This window comes from Physella acuta, unplaced genomic scaffold (genome assembly GCF_028476545.2).
Source record: "Physella acuta isolate Inbredline_101_S28 unplaced genomic scaffold, ASM2847654v3 ptg001535l, whole genome shotgun sequence".
Lineage (NCBI taxonomy): Eukaryota > Metazoa > Mollusca > Gastropoda > Physidae > Physella > Physella acuta.
Window position 1 is genome coordinate 221346 of NW_026733050.1, and position 19013 is coordinate 240358.

At 37.3% G+C, this 19013-nt stretch overlaps 1 protein-coding gene across 2 annotated transcripts; it reads left to right on the forward strand.

The window, feature by feature from the left end:
- Positions 1 to 3256: 3256 nt before the first annotated feature.
- On the forward strand, positions 3257 to 10559 carry LOC131928737 (uncharacterized). Of its 2 annotated transcripts, none has more exons than XM_059284851.1 (7): positions 3257 to 3340; positions 4860 to 4985; positions 5810 to 5990; positions 7572 to 7768; positions 8282 to 8475; positions 8943 to 9053; positions 9732 to 10559. In XM_059284851.1, the coding sequence occupies exons 3-7, from the start codon at positions 5964 to 5966 to the stop codon at positions 9884 to 9886; spliced, it is 684 nt and encodes a 227-aa protein (XP_059140834.1). In that variant the 5' UTR covers positions 3257 to 3340; positions 4860 to 4985; positions 5810 to 5963; the 3' UTR covers positions 9887 to 10559. The 2 variants fall into 2 exon arrangements, with proteins under 2 accessions (XP_059140834.1, XP_059140833.1); XM_059284850.1 differs by lacking the exon at positions 3257 to 3340 and adding an exon at positions 4213 to 4413.
- Positions 10560 to 19013: the final 8454 nt, after the last annotated feature.

Sequence of the window (19013 nt, forward strand, 5' to 3'; positions counted from 1 at the left end):
TTAATCTTCATGTAGCTTTGGAAGCATTGAAAAAAATTCTAATCAGGAAGATCTACAAGAGTTAGAGCACATTATCATCACCGAGCTAGGAAAGTATGAAAAAGATATTGTACGCCGTTGCAATGAAATTGCACGGAGAGTCACAAATGAATCTATAGCCTTGATGCATATCAGCCTTAAAGATATGGCTTTGCAAAATTTGGTAATGAAAAAGGAAATAGAGTTTCATAAAAAAGAACAAGAAGAACTGAGGGCTACCAATCAACAACTACAAGAAGAAGTTGAGAGGCTGCTCAAAAATCCATTATCAAATCTCAGGCTTCCTGAATTCTTCCCAAAAACTTCAAAGTGTACCCCAGATATGGATGTGGTTTTGGATATCCCAAAACAAGAATGGTTGCCCATTTAATGTGCATGTTACTTGTGAGGTTTGTTGATGTACACTTTATTGCTGGTTTTGTGTAACTTGCTCCAGAAAATTTTGAAATTTCATCAGAACTAAATGCAGAAACAATTTGTCTATCAGATTAACCTCATCAATTGATTACGAGACTACTTATGAATATTAATTTTACTTGTTAATTCCACATCTCCAGTTTTTATTGACAACTGAATGGGCATTTTGAAATTATTTTAAAAAAATAATGATAGTTAATAAAAGAAGATTTAAAAAAAAAAAACCAAAAAAAAAAACCACCCAAACTCTAACAAGTTATAATTCAGAGAAATGGTAAGAAAAACATGCTTCGAAATCTGTTAATAACCTTTACATTCAAATCTCGTGGAGTTAAAAATAAACAAAATAAACCCAATACATAGGGTAAAACTTTTATTTAAAGTTTACAAAAATCCTTGACAATTTCTTTAGGTTCTGTTCAGTTTTGAACCTGTTGTAAAGTATCCAAGAAGATACGTCATAAACTGGGTCGGTTTCTTTCAGAAAAGCAGTTCACGATGAGGTGCGTATGAACGGTAACCAAACAGGAAGTGTTTAATGCGGGTGTGTTACTTTTATAAAGGGAGGTAAACTAGAGTAAAGTTAATTCTATGGGAAATAATTCATCATTTATTTTACTTACACATACTCACGCACAAATATACACCCATATATATTGATATATGTATATATCAGTGTTTCTTCCAGACTCTTTTCTCCGGGGGGAAGGGGCACTTGAAATTTTCGGGGGGGGGGGGGGGGCGGTAGGCTTTCTTCGGGGGGGGGGGGGCGGACACTGTTAAAAGTATATATTTTCTATATAAATTATATAACGTTCGGGGGGGGGGGGCGGTAAAATTTTTTCGGTGGGGGGGGGGGGGGGCTCCCCCCGAAGAGATGCCTGGAAGAAACTCTGGTATATATGGTATATATATATATATATATTTCATATATATAAAAATAAAAAAATAATATATGAACAAATATTAAAATTTATGAATAACATATTTAAGGTTCTAGTTTTTACAAACTTCATAACATGGCATTCATTCAGCAACCCTTTAGCAATGTTAATGTATAATACTTGGTCGATAATGAATCAAATTGATCGAATGCTGCAAATAGTCAAATTGGGCATAATGGATTCGCTATTGATTTATTGAGTTATTGACTAGGTCACGTGACGAAATAAAATTGGAACCACCAACACGGAGAGTTCCGAACACGTTACGCTACTTAGTTTTGCCGCTCTTTGCAAGTGTCACTCTCTTTCATAAGGCCAGTGTAAAAACTAGTCAACTACACTGGGCCATTGGTCTAAAATGAGGTCACAGAATGATACGAAAAAAAAGGTTTTGGATATTAGCAGGGCAGGGGTTATAATTTCATGGTGAAGGGGAAATAACAAGTAATAGTTTTTAATTAATCAGTTCGATTTGTGGAATCACCAAGGACAGTGTTTCTTCCGGACTCTTTTCTCCTTGGCTAAAATGTACAGGGGGGTGGGGGGAGGGGGGGCTGGGGAGGGGGGGCGGACACTGGTAAAAGTATATATTTTCTATACAAATCCTATTTCTATATAAATCCTATTTGTATATAAATCCTATTTCGTTCGAAGAGTTGCCTGGACGAAACACAGATCAAGGATTAAACTGAACAATATCGATTTTAAAACAATCCAGCAAGACTATACAATTTGATGCATGGAAAACAAGGTCAGTTTAAGAAAAAGAAATTCAAACATTCAAATCTATCAAACAATCTAGCTGGAGACTTCAAGTGAGCGAATGATTTGAGTTCCCACTGAAACAAATATAACTAAAACTATAACAAAACTATAAAATTTGATGAGAACAAGGTTAATTTATGAAAAAAAAAATCAAACATTAAAACTAACAAACAAGCTAGCTGGAGATTTCAAGTGAGCGAATGACTTGAGTTCCCACCAGTTTCTTCCAGGCATCTCTTCGGGGGGGGGGGGGGGGGGGGGCGGGCTGTCTCTCTCCCCCCCCCCCCCTCCCCCTGAGAAAAAAGTCTGGAAGAAACACTGGTTCCCACCGAACTAACAAACTCCCCCTTTTGGATTCTGATTAGCTAGGCAGGATGAAGAATTAAGGATGTCTAACGCCCATTGCGTTAGGTTTTTTTTTTTTTAAAACAAGAGTGACAATTTGGCTAAAAAATAATAAACTCCGGGGTTGGCAAGGGGTTGGCAAAAGAGTGGTTCATCATTTGGCCATATTGTCTGTAAATGTAAACTTACACGGAGGAGGTAACGATAGTGATATTTTTTATGACATACCAAATTATGGTACATTCTGGAACTCCGTGTGACCTTGAATGACCTTGATGCACTAGAAGACTGGTCTCACAGCAATGACTGGGAGCAAGAAGAGACCAGCTTGAATTATTATACAGAGTAACGGCTTTTTCACTTAAAAATAAAGTGAACGTTGAATGTGGTCTCTCTTTGTGTACTTTTGATGATGTGGTGATCATTATATTAAAACACACACACAGATATATGTATATATTTAAATATATGTATATAATATATATATATATATATATATATATATATATATATATATGCATGTATATATATATATGTATATATATATTTATTTATATTTGTACGTGTATAGGATATACAAATATATAGGATATATATATATATATATATATATATATATATATATATATATATATATATATATATATATATATATATATATATATATTCCCTACGTCACCAGTCACCATAACAAAGAATTGCAACAGTCGAACAATTGAGGCTTAGGTTGACATTTAGCCAACCATGACGAGGTAAATAATATAAGAATAAAGTGGGGAAATGTTTTGACAGACTTATTTAAAAATCTGACTGGGATACAGCTTGTTTAGGTGAATATAATATTTTAGACAAAAAAAATCATTATTTTGTTTTTATTGTCAATCTTATTTTAAAATGTGATTTAGTTTAATTAAATTCTAATTTATGTATGTATCAAAACATTTGTTGTGTATTTAATGTCACATCTATTCTCCGGCGCAAACGTGTGTAACTAAATTCAGACGAACTAAGAGAACTTAATAAATCAGTTTATCTTTCATTTTCACAACGTTTACGTTTAAACAATACTCTTGTTTTTTTTTTAATAGAAAAAAATTGCAGTGAAATTATTAACTCTGTTTAATATAAATCCAGTTTTTTTCGTTGAAATGTTGACTTTAAAAAAAATTATAACCGAACGTTGTTACCATTTGAAGAAATATCAGCACTCATAGAAACTATTATTTCAATGAACTATGTTGGTTTCGTACATTTTCATAAATGATTTTTTTTTCATCTTTTTTGTTGATTAATATTAATAGATATTAATATTAATTATGAGTTTTATAATGTCTTTAACAATTTTTTTTTTTTTAAAAATACGAAGTTTTGTTAACCACACTGAGATTCCTTTGTGAAACTAATATTTTACTGTTCAAATTTAATTTTTCTACTGCGTTTTAAAACGTCTGTCCTTTCAACATTGTTTAACATATTCTTGAATAATACTGTTACGATATATCATAAAAGTAGAGTCATTTCGTTAGTGCATGGTTGTACTTGAGTTTTTGACGTGTTTCTATAAATATCCGTAAAAATTATAACATCAAACTGTTTTTTAAAAATAGTATATTAGTAAGTCTTTGAAGCTATTTATAGCATAAAGACATTGGGTAATTCGCCAATTTGGATCAATAAAAAAAATCAATATCTCGATACAGTTCAAGAATCGCTGCTAGCTATAGGGCTGGTGATGTGTTTGTTCCGTATGTGTGCAGCACATATTTTGTTTATGTGTGTAGTTAAACGCTCTTACAACACATTGGTATTCGCTAGTGGTGTTTAACGTTTTTAGAACTAAAGCTTAGACCAGGAATTTCAACAGAGATAATTAATTTGATCATTGACATCGTTATCTAGACAGGTCAGTAGACTTATAACAGACGAAGTCTTTAACATTCGGTGTATTTAAAGAAAAAGTAAAGTTTCTTCTTGTAATTGATGTTTTAATTATTAATCTAAACAACGTGGTTTTTTTTTTAATTTTATTTTAAAAAGCTGAAACGTATTGTGGAAGTTATGAAGAAGATGATATGATGTTATAATAATTTAACGGCTAGTGTTTTTATGATTCTGATTAAAACTATTTCAGTTCACGTAGGGCGTTATGTTGTCTTTTTTTTTTGAGAAAGCGGTTTGTTTGTGTGTGAATGTGTGTGTGTGTGTGTGTGAATGTGTGTGTGTGGGGGGGGGGGGTGTAATATATGTTTGTTATTGATTTGTTTTTAAGGGGTGATTTAGGGAAAAAAAAACTTTTTTTCAAAAGTTTGATTAACAAAATAATTTTTTTATTTATTTCAACATTTTCAGAGATATTTTCGTAGCTGATACCTACACGGAGCCTACACCAAAAACAAAGAAAAGACCCAACAACTACAACGGGAAGTTGGGGCAGTAAAGAAATGCCAAAAGTCAACCCCAGTGTCAATGTTACAGGTAATGTTTAAATTTTGAATGTTTAAATAAAATGGCGTCATTCTTGGGGAATAGCAGGTGCGCCCCCCCCCCATCTCCATTTTCTAGATGTAAAATAAGCTTCTAACTTTTTCATACATATTTTAGTTGTCTTAAAAACTGTCCCCTTGTGAGATATGTTATGTGTTAAAATAACTTTGTTTTACTGTATATATTTACTGCTGAAAATATGTGATTCGAATCGTGTGTTTTCTTGTTGTCTCTAATCACATTTTCAGTGTCTCATCAGAGATTTAATCATTGTTTAAGACAGAGATATTTCTTTCACATCCTTGCTTTAGCCTCACCATTCCATTCATCTTTACGGGTTAACGATGACTTAGTAAAATATTCCAATAATAACTAAAATCATCATCACGTTTTCCGTTCGTGCCCAAGACACATGGAGCAGACGAAGTAGAGCTAATCTGTTTCTGGGACCTAGGCATATGAAGGGAATAGTGTGGCCAGCACTATGACAAGCCTCTCTTACTTTCCCCTAACGTGAGTTAGGTACCCATCAGAGCTGGGTTGACTCAGAGACGGTATATGACTTGAACCCGGATTCGAATTTTGGGTTAAAAGTCTAGCTCTCTACCCCTAGGCGACGCCATCCCCAACAACTAAAATACTCTTATTAAAAATGTTGACTGAAAGATGTAGATGATTGTAGGTTTTATTGACTGTAATGTTCTAATAACTTCATGTTATGACAACCAATAAAAGTTACAGATGACTGAAAGTTAATGATGACTGAAAGCTTTAAATGACTGAAAAATGATTGAAAGTCTCCAAAACCTCTCCAGGGCCACCCGAATGGACCCGGAACCTGATATTCAAAGAGGAACTGAACGGCGGTTTCACGGACCTGTCTGACGGGTTCTCGGCCGTCACCAAGTACCACATCGTCAGGGAACGGAAGGGCGCGACCGTCACGGATGGGCTCGGTGGTCGACGGGGATGACGGCGGGGAAACACGTTTTCCAGGTGAGTAGGGTTAGAACTTGGTGGAGTAGAAATACTAGCAGCTACACGTCTAAGGAATAGGGTCTCTGTCAGACCCCCCCCCCCCCGCCTCCCGAAGAAAGTCTACCGCCCTCCAACAAAATGGAATTTATATAGAAAACATACTTTTACCATTGTCCCCCCCCCCCCACCGGAAAATGTAGTCCGCCCACCCCCCACCCCCTACTTGAAAAGAAAATATCAATGACCCCCTCCCGAAGAAAAAAGTCTGGATGAAACTTTTTTCTCCGGGGGGGGGGGGGCACTAGAAATTTTCGGGGGGGGGGGGGGCGGTACACTTTCTTCGGGGGGGGGGGGCGGACACTGTTAAAAGTATATATTTTCTATATAAATTATATACATTTCATTTTGTTTGGGGGGGGGGGGCGGGTAAAAAAATTTCGGGGGGGGGGGCTTTGCCCCCCCCCCCCCCCCCCACCCCGAAGAGATGCCTGGAAGAAACTCTGCCTCCCCCGTTCATACGCATCCATAAAAGTCGATTTTTTCGGACACCCGTCTCCCCCCTCCGCGTGGTCGTCATAAATAGATGATCCCCTACTGGTGTAGTTACACTTTCAGGAATAAAACATGATGGAATAGCAATACTAGCAGCTACACGTCTAAAGAATAGGATCTGGTGTTTTTAAATTGATATATATTATTAGCTACTGGCGTAGTTAACTTCTATAGAGTAGAAATACTAGCAGCTACACGTCTAAAGAATAGGATCTGGTGTTTTTAAATTGATATATATTAGTAGCTACTGGCGTAGTTACACCTTGAGGATTAGAACTTGATGGAGTAGAAATACTAGGAGCTATAAGTCTAAAAAATAGGAAACGATTATTTTAAGTAGCTTGGCAATATTAGTTACTGGCGTAGTTATACATTCAGTACTCATTACTTCATTATCTTTTACTCAGTTATTTTGAACAGTATGGCCTTTGGTAGCCACGTTCAACCCCCCCCCCTCCCCTTACGATATTGTCGTAAGGCTATATTACATCTGAGCCGAATTGTGGTTTAAGGCGGTGGATACTATCTGAATGTTAAACACGACACCAATTCAATTTAAGAGCATGCAGTTTCATCCTATATTGCTTCAAAAAAAAAAAACAATTTATAATTATTTCACAACTGACCACACCTGACCACAACTGACCACAACTGACCACACCTGACCACAACCGACCACACCTGACCACACCTGACCACAACTGACCACACCTGACCACACCTGACCACAACTGACCACAACTGACCACAACCGACCACACCTGACCACACCTGACCACACCTGACCACACCTGACCACACCTGACCACACCTGACCACAACTGACCACAACCGACCACACCTGACCACACCTGACCACAACCGACCACACCTGACCACACCTGACCACAACTGACCACAACTGACCACAACCGACCACACCTGACCACACCTGACCACACCTGACCACAACTGACCACAACTGACCACAACTGACCACAACTGACCACAACTGACCACAACTGACCACAACTGACCACTAGTAATTGGTTGTTGACTGACCCCCAGGTGTACTGGCCCGACGAGGGTAACCGGGGCACCTGCTCGTGTGTGGGGGTGGGGTCAGCTGACGTCCTGCTCAAGCAGCCGGGCCGGGTCAGTCTGGTGGGTGACCACAGCCTGTCCTGGGGCCTGGACCTGACCAAGCGGCGCTCCATCCACTTCAAGAAGATGGAGCAGCGCCTTCACGCCCGCGTGCCGGAAATGTAAGTTGGGTGTGGGTATGTGTGATGTGTGTCAGTGTGTCTGCAGAACTCCATTCCATTAAAGTAAGTTGGCTGTGTGTGTGGGTCCCATGTGTGTGTATGTGTCTGCAGACCCCCATTCCATAAAAGTAAGTTGTGTGTGTGTGGGTCCCATGTGTGTGTGTGTGGGTCCCATGTGTGTGTGTGTGGGTCCCATGTGTGTGTGTGTGCCTGCAGACCTCCATTCCATTAAAGTAAGGTGTGTGTGTGTGGGGGGGGGGGGGGGGTCCCATGTGTGTGTGTGTGTGTGTGCCTGCACACTCCCATTCCATTAAAGTAAGTTGGCTCTGTGTGTGTGTGTGTGTCCCATGTGTGTGTGTGTCTGCAGACCCCCATTCCATAAAAGTAAGTTGGGCGTGTGTATGTGCCATGTGTGTGTGTGTGTCATGTGTGTATGTGTGCATACAGCAAAGTTTCTTCACCTCCCCCACCCACCCCTCCCCCCCCCCCTAATCTCTGTAATCTTCCCCCCAGTTTCTACATGTACGTAGACCTGGACGGAGGGAACATCGGCTTTGGGGATGACGTTGTCCTACACCAGAAGTCCGCGGAGTTCTACGGCCAAATACTGACCAACATCCCAAAGAACAGCTCGCGACCTCTGTACGTCATGGTCAGTTCCTGCAACCCAGGAGAGCAGATTCATGTCTACTATAGGGGCACCGCAGGTCAGTTCAAGGTCAACGTTATGGTATTAAATGTTACAAGGGCATCAATGGTAAGTTCAAGGTCAACGTTATATGGTATTAAATGTTACAAGGGCATCGATGGTAAGTTCAAGGTCAACGTTATGATATGGTATTAAATATATTACAAGGGCATTGATGGTAAGTTCAAGGTCAACATTATGTTTTTATATTAAATATGTTACAAGGGCATCAATGGTAAGTTCAAGGTCAACATTATTATTTGATATTAAATATGTTACAAGAGCACCGCTTGTAAGTTTGTGGTTAGCATATGTGTTATGCTCGCTCACTTGTTTCAATGAGTAAAAACTGTTGTTTCATATGTTGTTGTTTTTATGTCCTACATGAAACTGACTATGAAACAGTAACAAATCCACAACGGTTAATGTCTGTTGTGTGAATGTTGAGAAGATAAAACAATCAGTTTACATTTACAAAACTTTCAGTTCCCTCTGGTGGGTTTGACCTCTGCTACCCAATCCAGCCAATGGAGTTTCAGCAGTTTCAACATAAACAACAACAACAACAACAGATTCCGTACATTGGCTTCAACCCAGGTAAATATAGCACTGTTATGGCTTGTTTTACCTATTTGATGGAGACCCTTTAGACATATTTAACATAGTGGAAATTATGGGACGGCGTGGTTTAGAAATAGAGCGATAGACTGCTAACTCGAAAGTCTCGAGCTCGAATCCAGGTTCAAGTCAGTAGACCGTCCCTGAGTCCACCCAGCTCTGATGGGTACCTAACTCACGTTAGAGAGAGTAAAGGCAGCTTGGTACAGTGCCGACCAGATAATCCCTTCTAAAGCCGAGGTCAAGAAATATATGAAATCTACTTCATCTGCCCTATGGATCGCAATGTCTAAAGCGGAATCTTCAATTTACTTTTCAACATAACCGAAATGCATAAGAAAATCTATTCTTTTTGTATTTCTGAGCGAGGCGGTGAAATAGTTAAAATTCATCAGCTTTTAAAAATACATTTCACAAAATGTTAAAAAACATTCCCAAGTGTGTGATGAATATCATTAATAAAATTGTGTATAATATTGTAAATAAAATTGTGTATAATATTGTTAATACAGTTGTGTATAATATTATTAATAAAATTGTGTATAATATTGTTAATAAAATTGTGTTTAAAATTGTTAATAAAATTGTGTATAAAATTGTTAGTAAAATTGTGAATAATATTGTTAATAAAATTGTGTATAATATGTGTATTTCCAGCGCCGATGGCACCTGTAGCTTCCATGGCACCAATGGCAACCATGGCACCACTGACGCCCCCGCCCCCCTACGAGGAGTCAATAGTTCCAGGCCCACCCATTTACTTTGACCCTGTGATTGCTAAAGAAGAGAAAATTCCTCGAAAGAAATTTTGATGGAGCCTTGTCCTGGTACCGATGTTATATCGGTTCACTCAACACTGTTTTCTTATTTTTTTGGGTCACATTTTCATATAGATGAAGGTCATAATGCCAAAACGTCGTTGTTGTTTTTTTTTAAATTTTAAATTTTAACATAGTTCTTTGTGAATGTAATAGCTTTAATTATAACATACTTTATATACTTATTTTATGCGCACTTAAAAGAAAAGCAATGCACCTTTTTAAATATATTATTATGATTATTATGTAACCTAGTCCTCTTTTGAGCCAAGGTTTTGGGGATGTAGGGGAAGTAACTATGTGATTCAATTCTGGGTGTTACTATTGGATAAATTGTTCGTATTAAAATCCAGTTGACCTAAAATAGATTTTAAAATTAACGAATTAAGTATGAAAGTCCATTTGAATAAAATTGCGTAGTTCATTAAAATCTATGTATTAATAAGTAGTTTAAGTGCAAAGCTTTTTTATGCGGTAGCTGATCAAGCATTCATTAACATTTTTTCTCCTTTTTTTTCGGGCATTTCACCTAGTGAACATTATCTGTAGAAAATATGTCATGACAAATATAATTATTTCATCTAGTGTACATTCTCTGTTGAAAATATGTCATGACAAATATAATTCTATTTACACATCGTGTATTTTAATAAAATAAATAGACCATGCTTTCTTTAGTTTGTTTGTTTGACATACATTTATTGTGTGTGCATAAATCTTATGTTTTCCTTTAAAAATATAGTCTCTATAATACTAAAATATTACATAAACAAACAATGGTCCTATTTCCGAAAGGGTGGGGTGAGCGAGGTTCTGCTGCGTGATATTGATAATAGATGGTAAATAAATTACGACTGTCTACAAATTATTCATAATGTAGCGTACAAGTACGTCGGAATGAGTAACTTCACATATGGCTAAGATATTTGTTGATATATTTGGGGTGTGTGGGGAGGGGGGGATAGAAATATCAGATTTTATGAGCATCCACTTTTCCGAAATAATATTTTTATAAATATGGTTCAAAGTACGTTTGGACACTGGCACTGTTGTGACTCTGGTACTGTTGGAACTCTGGCACTGTTGTGACTCTGGCACTGTTATGACTCTGGCCTTGTTGTGACTCTGACACTGTTATGACTCTGGCCTTGTTGGGACTCTGGCACCCACTCTGGTCGAGTTTAAGCGCCCCCACCCTGAGGTTTCTTTCAGATATTTGACTACGGGAGGCAGTGGACATGCCTCAACCACAGATCTTGACCCAACCATGGACTTCCATAATTAGAGAAAAAAAAATTAAAAACACATATTTTTGTGTTTGTTAAATTTTAGTCTATAGGTTATCAATTTCATAAACTGAAAAGTAGATAATTACCAACTTAATTAATTAATTTGTTGAATGAGCAGCACACGAGGCGCCTTATCAGTAAATTAACCGACCCAACGAAGCTAATTAATGATGCCAACAGGAGCAAGAGAAATGACTTATTTCTGTCTACATGACGGTCGGAACATTAAACTTTATAATTAATAGTTGCAGGGGCTCGCTATCTTGTATAACACAAAAATTGGGCATTTGACCCACCCACTACCTGATATTGTTATATAACATTTGAGTCAATCATCCCAGTTATTATTATGCATTATATTATAGCCTATTCATGAAATCATTCCATAGCAGAATTTTAACTAAAGAAATAATACATCACATCAGATGTTGTGCTATTTGATATTTACCTAAATTAACACAATGTAAAAGAATGTTAATAGCCTCTACCTATTAGTTAACCGTGCACCATTCCAAAATAATAAAAATATTTGATCAAACCTAAATTGTTGGGAGTAACTGTGGCCTTACAGGATAGTAAACATAATCACAGTTGCTTCCCTTGCAAGATCTAATTTAAAAAAAAAAATGTCAATGTCAACCATTTGTTGGAGCTTATAATTTAATTCATTTATCACATATACTTTATAATAGATTTCTCTGGTTCTATTTTTAAATATTTTTTTTCAAATTTTGCAACAATAGTCTCATTTTAGCTTACTCCGTTTTAATAAAAGTTGACGATTTTGGCATAAATGTGTGACAATAATATCGGTCGTCAAAAAGATTGATTAAAATTAACATTTTGGGGTGGTCTGATGTTGAAAATGTTCTCCGAGTAAGACTGACAAAAGATGTATTTATTTTACCATGTCATAAAAAAATCTTAGCATTTGTTTTTAGATAGCCTAGAATCTTTGTTTCGTCAAAAATCTTAGCCGGCAGGTGGTTTGTCGCACAGCGGCATTGATTCGCATCCCTGTGCTCTTGCATGCATTATTTTTTAAATACACTCAATAGTGACGTCACAGATTTTAAATTCAATATGGCGGATTACTACTCTTTACACGGCAAGTAAATAGAAATAATTGTATTTTAGCAATGATACTTGCTTCCTAAGTTAATAGCAGCCTAAATTGTAACCTTCAATTGACTGTCACTGTATTTGTCATTAAATAATGAGGAATCATATTCAAAATAAAATATTCCACTGTGCTAACTCCCTTCATTTTTATGCACAAGAACTCACAGTCACAAACACAAGAAGAAGAAAAATGGAAATCCACAGAATTTATAAAATTCCCAGTCTCCTTTATTTAATGTTTTGGGCCTAGTCAATAACAAATATTAGAATTAGCATTTATTCAATAGTAGGCCTAATAGTAATAGTCATTATTCCCAGACTGCCATCGATCTCATGATCTAGCCTTCACTTTCACTTTCAAAAGTTTCAACACTACTGAGTCTAGTGTCTACTCACTACTGGCAACTGAATTGATATTCTCATTTATTTTAAAATAAATTTATAAAACTCACTGTAGTGTAATAATCTTATTATTAATATAAATTATAATGTTAAACGTTTGCATAGGCTTACTTGAATTTTTTGCCTTTACTTTAGCCCAATCAATCCAATTGCCCAGGTACATCAGTCTGCCCCATCAATCTAGAATTCTAGAGTGATGTTCCAGAGGCAATCACCTATAGATCTAGCGGAAAATTCCGAACCCCCAATTTTCATCGGGCGCTATTTTGTAACAGTTTCACAAAGAAACAAACCGAAAGTACTATATTACTCCGCTGCCATTCTACTCAAATATGTATGATTCCTTTTGTATTCCTACGCATAGAATTTGTTTTAATGACGACCTTCCGTGCGATATTTTTTTCACCTTTTTTTTTGTGGCTGCAGCTCCGCCTAGCGTAACGAGCGTATTTATTTTAATTTTATTAAATACACATCACAGATGACCCTGTGAAGACACAAGGGATGCAACTATAATAAAATTAATATACATAATACAAGGGACATAAAAATCACTAATAAGACATAACATTTGCTTTGACATGTTTGTATGAAGAGACACAAACTAGATCTAGAAAAATTTAGATACTATATAGATTGGAGACTTACATTGAAATATAGAGCATCTAGATCTAGGCTCATTTAGCTCAAGTCATTGGTGATTCGGCGAGGTTAAAACACCCAATTGTTATCCAAGCTGGGGCAACCCCAATTTCTCCTCTAGATTGTTTTAATAGCCTTTAACACTTAACTATAGTATTTACAGGGTCCCGCAACTATGTAAAAGCTATTTATAGTTAACCTAGTTATAAAAGCTTTGATTGGTTGGTTTTATTCGTTTCACCCGAATCACCCCGACCTGCAGTTTTCGTCTAGGGTTACTGGGATCACTGACGACGTCATACCTAAACTTAGAAAATTTTAAAACTCATCTTCCAGAAAGAGAAATTCAAAACAATTTGACCTAGATGTATTTAGAAATGGACATGCTTACAACAGATATCAGTAGTTTTGTACAAAACATCCCGTGCGGCGTCAATTCGGCCAATGACGAAACGGCCCCGTCAAAACGACCCCGACAAAACGACCCCGTCAAAAAGGCCAGCGACATATGGACCCCGTCATATAGGCTCCCGACAAATAGGCTCCCGTCATTTAGGCTACCGACAAATAGGCTCCCGTTATATAGGCTCCCGACAAAAGGGCTCCAGTCAATAAGGCTACTGACAAATAGGCTCCCGTCATTTTGGCTCCCGACATATAGTCTCCCGTCATTTAGTTTTTTCCACAAAACGCCCCCCGTCATTACGACTCCCGACAAATAGGCTCCCGCCATTTAATTTCTCCACAAAACGGCCCCCGTCATTACGACTCCCGACAAATAGGCTAGCGTCATTTTGGCTCCCGACAAAAAGGCTCCTGTCAATTTGGCTCCAGACAAAAGGACCACTGACACAGTGGCGTAGCTACCGTAAAGCTAGCGTAAGCAAGGCATGGGGGCCCAAGGCACATAGGGGCCCTTTTCCCTCATAAAAAATTAAAACTTTTACAATGGAATTTTAATATTTATTACATATAAATAATTTTAAAAAAGAAAAAGGTTAAAAGTTCCAAAAAGCCCCCCCCCCCCACCGTTTCGGCAGTGGGATTCAGTGTTTGTTGGTCAAACAGAGCCCAATCGTTATAATAACACTACAGGCTATATCACTTTGTCGTGCAAGACATTGAGAGAATCAGCCTATAAATAAACTTTTTAGCAGTAGTAGGCAAGCATAATAATATAGTATAAATACAAAATCAGGACATATAAAATACAAAATGTTGCCTTCAGAATATTTATATATTAAAAAATATCCATCGTAAGTAGAAGTTGATCTCTTCGTTTAACTCCTCTGTAGCCTAACGCAGAGGCGTAGCGAAGGCGAGGCGGGGGGTGCGGACCGCAACGGGTGACACCATTTAGGGGGGGGGGGGGTGACACCAAAGGCAAAAAATTGTAAAATTTATAGAATGAAATGCCATTTTCCAGATCCATTAGTTAAAGTTAAATAGTCTTCTAAGTACAAATCGAAAATTATATCAATGGGGGGGGGGGGGGGTGTGACACCACGACGTAAACGTAAACTATAAAGAAAACAATGCTACATCCAACTGTATTATAAACAGACTGTAGATAAACATCGTTACTATTAAGTCAGCAGTGATTAAAGCTTAAACACGTACGTGTACCAGTATGTGGCATATATATACATTTTAGGCCTATGTAGGCCGACACACACACACACACACACACACATATATATATATATATATATATATATATATATATATATATATATATATATATATATATATATATATATATATATATATATATATATATATATGCTTTGTTTCCTGGGAGGGGGTGACAATACGAAGTGCCGCACCGGGTGAGACCTGACCTAGCGACGCCACTGGCCTAACGACTGACGAAGGGGCCCACTGATAATTTTTGCATAGGGGCCCAAAAATCCTAGCTACGCCACTGCACTGACAATACCGTTTCTGTAGAGACTGTCTCCCGGCAAAGCGGTCTCATTGAATATGACATCTGCCAGTGGGACACCTACATCAATATTCTTTAGAGTTAGCTTATCCAACACTCTTATGTAATACAACGTATGCATCTCTTGTTCGGCAGGCCTTATTTTTATATTAGTTTATCTATTATAAAATATAGTATGTTTTAATTTAAGGGTCATCTATCTATGACATCCATAATTGAGTCGGTTATAGGCTGTTCCAACTCATTGTGTGGGGAGAAGGGTCCACGCTGTACCTTCCTAACTGCAATATGCTTGTACAGGGGCGTAGCGAGGGGAGGGGCGGGGGGGGGGTGCGGACCGCACCGGGTGACACCATTTAGGCGGGTGACACAAAGGCAAAAAATAGCAAAATATATAGAGAAAAGTTGAGGGGGTGGGGGTGCAAATCGAAAGTTTGGGGGGGGGGGGGTGCAAATCGAAAACTTGAAAGTTTGTCCCCGGGAAGGGTCGCAACGCCTCTGGGGGGGGGGGGGTGACACCATTAAGTGCCGCACCGGGTGACACCCGACCTCGCTACGCCGCTGTGCTTGTAGGTTATCAAAACAAAATGCTGTTATCATGTTAACATCATGTATATCATACATTAACACTTCTGTGCTCGCTTTTAAGCAACAGATCTTTTCTGTTGTAAATTAAACATTATCAAAACTTTAGAAATGGTGGAATTTAGCTGTTAAGGGCTCGATTTGTTTGAGAATTAATGTTGGTTCATGAAAAAATAATTTCATTCGGGCATTAAAAAGAGGTTATGGTGGTATTGGAGGTAGGACACAATGGTTACTTTTATGCCAATAGTGGTCATATCATTCATTTTTCTGGAGCCAATATGTCGGGAGTCATTTTGTCAAAAGCCAATATGTCGGGAGCCCAATTGCCGGGAGCCAATATATCGGGAGCCCATTTGTCGGTAGCCAAAATGTCGTGAGCCCATTTGCCGGGAGCCCATTTGTCTTGAGCCCTTATGTCGGGAGCCAATATGTCGGGAGCCGCTTTGTCGGGAGCCAATATGTCCTGAGCCTATTTGTCAGGGGTTAATATGTCGGGAGTCCATTTGTCGGGAGCCTAAATGTCGGGAGCCCATTTGTCGGGAGCCTATATGTCGCAAGTCAATATGACGGGAGCCCATTTGACGGGAGCCAATAAGTCGGGGCCCTTTTGACGGGGCTATTTTGACGGGGTCGGTTTGTCGGGAGTCGATTTGACGGGGTCGTATTAACGGGGCCGTTTTGACGGGGCCGATTTGTCCCGGGCCGTTTTGACAGGGCACCAAACATCCAAACATTTATTATACGAAGCAATAAACAGGCAATGGCCGCTCCGTGGTTTTAACATGTATACCAGGTATTTGTTAAATCATACATACAGTACTATAGACGCAGATGATGCAGAATTTCTGCATGGTCATTATTTAAAACAAAGTGGTGGCAAAACAAACGTGACAATTCACACACAGTTGTTGACATTTGTGATCATAAATAATGTCAATTTAGGGTGGTTTATAAAGTATTCCCAGATGCCAATAGGAATTGAAATATTGTGCTGTATTAATTGTGTTTGTTTGAATTAGGTATCTAAAAATAAACAAAATGAAGCTAACAAGAAAAATAAACCAGGAGTGATCTCCCTTAAACTTTCTCGAATCTATATATATGATTCCCTTCTTGGAGACGCTAGAAAACAAGCTGTAAGCACGCTCTGTACCACCCCACCCCTACATGGTCTGGTGAGCTGTGGTTCATGCTAAATGTTTACAATCGTAGAGCTGGGCTTAGTGAGGGCTATTAGGGGCAGATAATTTAGTTTGAAACGATTTTAAACTTAGTGGAGGTAACTAAGAGGAGGCTGCTTTCACGGGGGGTGTAGGGTCGGGGTTCTGGGAAAGGAGGGTGGGGGTAGTATCATTCTTAACGACCTACTGATAGTGTTTTCAAGTAAATATTTTCAGTGGCAGCATTGGTACTGTCGAATTCACAAATTACGAATTACTGAAAAGTAGAAAATAAAACAACTAAATAGCGGCGTATGATATGCCGCGGGTCGGCTCGTATTCTTATTTAACACTACAGGGGATGGCAACTCGGGATATAGACAAAAAATTTTTAAATCCATTTTTAATTACTTGAACTTTTTAAAATAGAATAGAATCTCGTAGAAAAAAGAATTGCGCACCAAGTGCTCGCCAAATGTGTATAATAGTGAGGAATATAATTAGTACTTTATAAATTCACGTGCATTTTTTGAGAAATCAGAAATAGCGTAAATTGCTACTTCTGGTCAACGGAAATTACTCAAAATTTCACAGAAGACAGAGAATTAGATCTTTACGTGTGTATTTTCATTTATAAATTATATATCAGAATATTACTCAAGTTATAGGCTTTTAAAAAATTGAAAGTGAAAGTAGAAAAAGTTCCACTTCCTGTTATCGGAAATCACTGAAAAGTTGATACAGATCTACAAATTTGATATAATACATAAATGAAACTTTATCAAACTAGCTGTAACAGTATTCAAGTTATCGTGTTTACAGACATAAGGACGAGATTGCAAAACTATGTTTTTCCGACTCAGTTTTTTTGCACAATTACTTTCTCTATACTTCATATATGAGAAAGTAATATGTCACAACAACAAACTAAATTGTAAGTCAGAAGTGAGACATCCATAGGTTGCTATTTATATTAGTCATGTTATTCTTTTATTGATTAAGCCTATTTAATAACATTTAAATATATACAGGCCTACAGATATAAATAAGTTAAAGTTTATTAAGCCTTAAGCACACATATCTTGTGCTTCTTATAACTTTTAAAAATAAATGTAGTCTGATGTAAGATTAGTTATCACTGTTAGTTTAAAAGAGTTACGTATGTTGTTTGACATTTTTACTAGGCTACTTTATTTTATCAAAAATTACTTTGATTTCAATAATTTCATGCATGGTTTTTTTATTGAAGATATATCTTTTCTATTGAAAAGTAGCATACACTCTGTTGTTTTTTGTTAATTGTTTTGTTTCATTCAAAATCTAAAAAGTAAAATTAGGATTAGATTGTTCTGAATAATCTTTTTTTGACGTGCTCTCCAGATAATTTCTTTATCAGTAATTAGCTTCCTTTTTTATTTTCAAACTGTTGAGAGTAGGCTAGTTGATAATTGTAATCTGCGTCTACACTTGCTACATGTAAGCTATACATTTCAAAATGCAATGTAAGCGTTGTGTAAGAGTTACATATGACAAACTAAAGTTAAGACTTAAGTTAAAGATATTAGAATTCTTGTCAAATGTTTGATTTGAAGAAAAGCTGAAAGCTAGATATCTTACTAAATGAAATACCCGCTGTATCAACAAGTCTTATTTAGATTGCCATTGATCTCATGATCTCAATTTCAACACTACTGGCAACTGAATTGAATTTCTCTTTTATTTTATCATTAAGTCTTATTTAGCATCACCAGCATGAAGCTAACTGCACTCCACCCTCTTTGTGGGGCGGAGTAAGGCTGAGAAATTGCTGTTGTGCCAACCACTTAGCAGAAGTGTTATATGTAGAACTGATGATGTTTGGTAATTTTTTTGAAAGCATTATTAACACAATTCCAAAGCATAGATTATAAAGCAGGCACACACGTTTCTTTAAAATCTTTGTTTAGATACTTTAATTATAAAATATTAATTAC

Bases quoted from the DNA above. Each gene is read 5' to 3' on its own strand.
- LOC131928737 (XM_059284851.1), top strand. From the start codon at position 5,964: ATGACGGCGGGGAAACACGTTTTCCAG. The intron at 5,991-7,571 runs GTGAGTAGGGTT...ACTGACCCCCAG, and splicing joins CGGGGAAACACGTTTTCCAG to GTGTACTGGCCCGACGAGGG. The intron at 7,769-8,281 runs GTAAGTTGGGTG...TCTTCCCCCCAG, and splicing joins CACGCCCGCGTGCCGGAAAT to TTTCTACATGTACGTAGACC.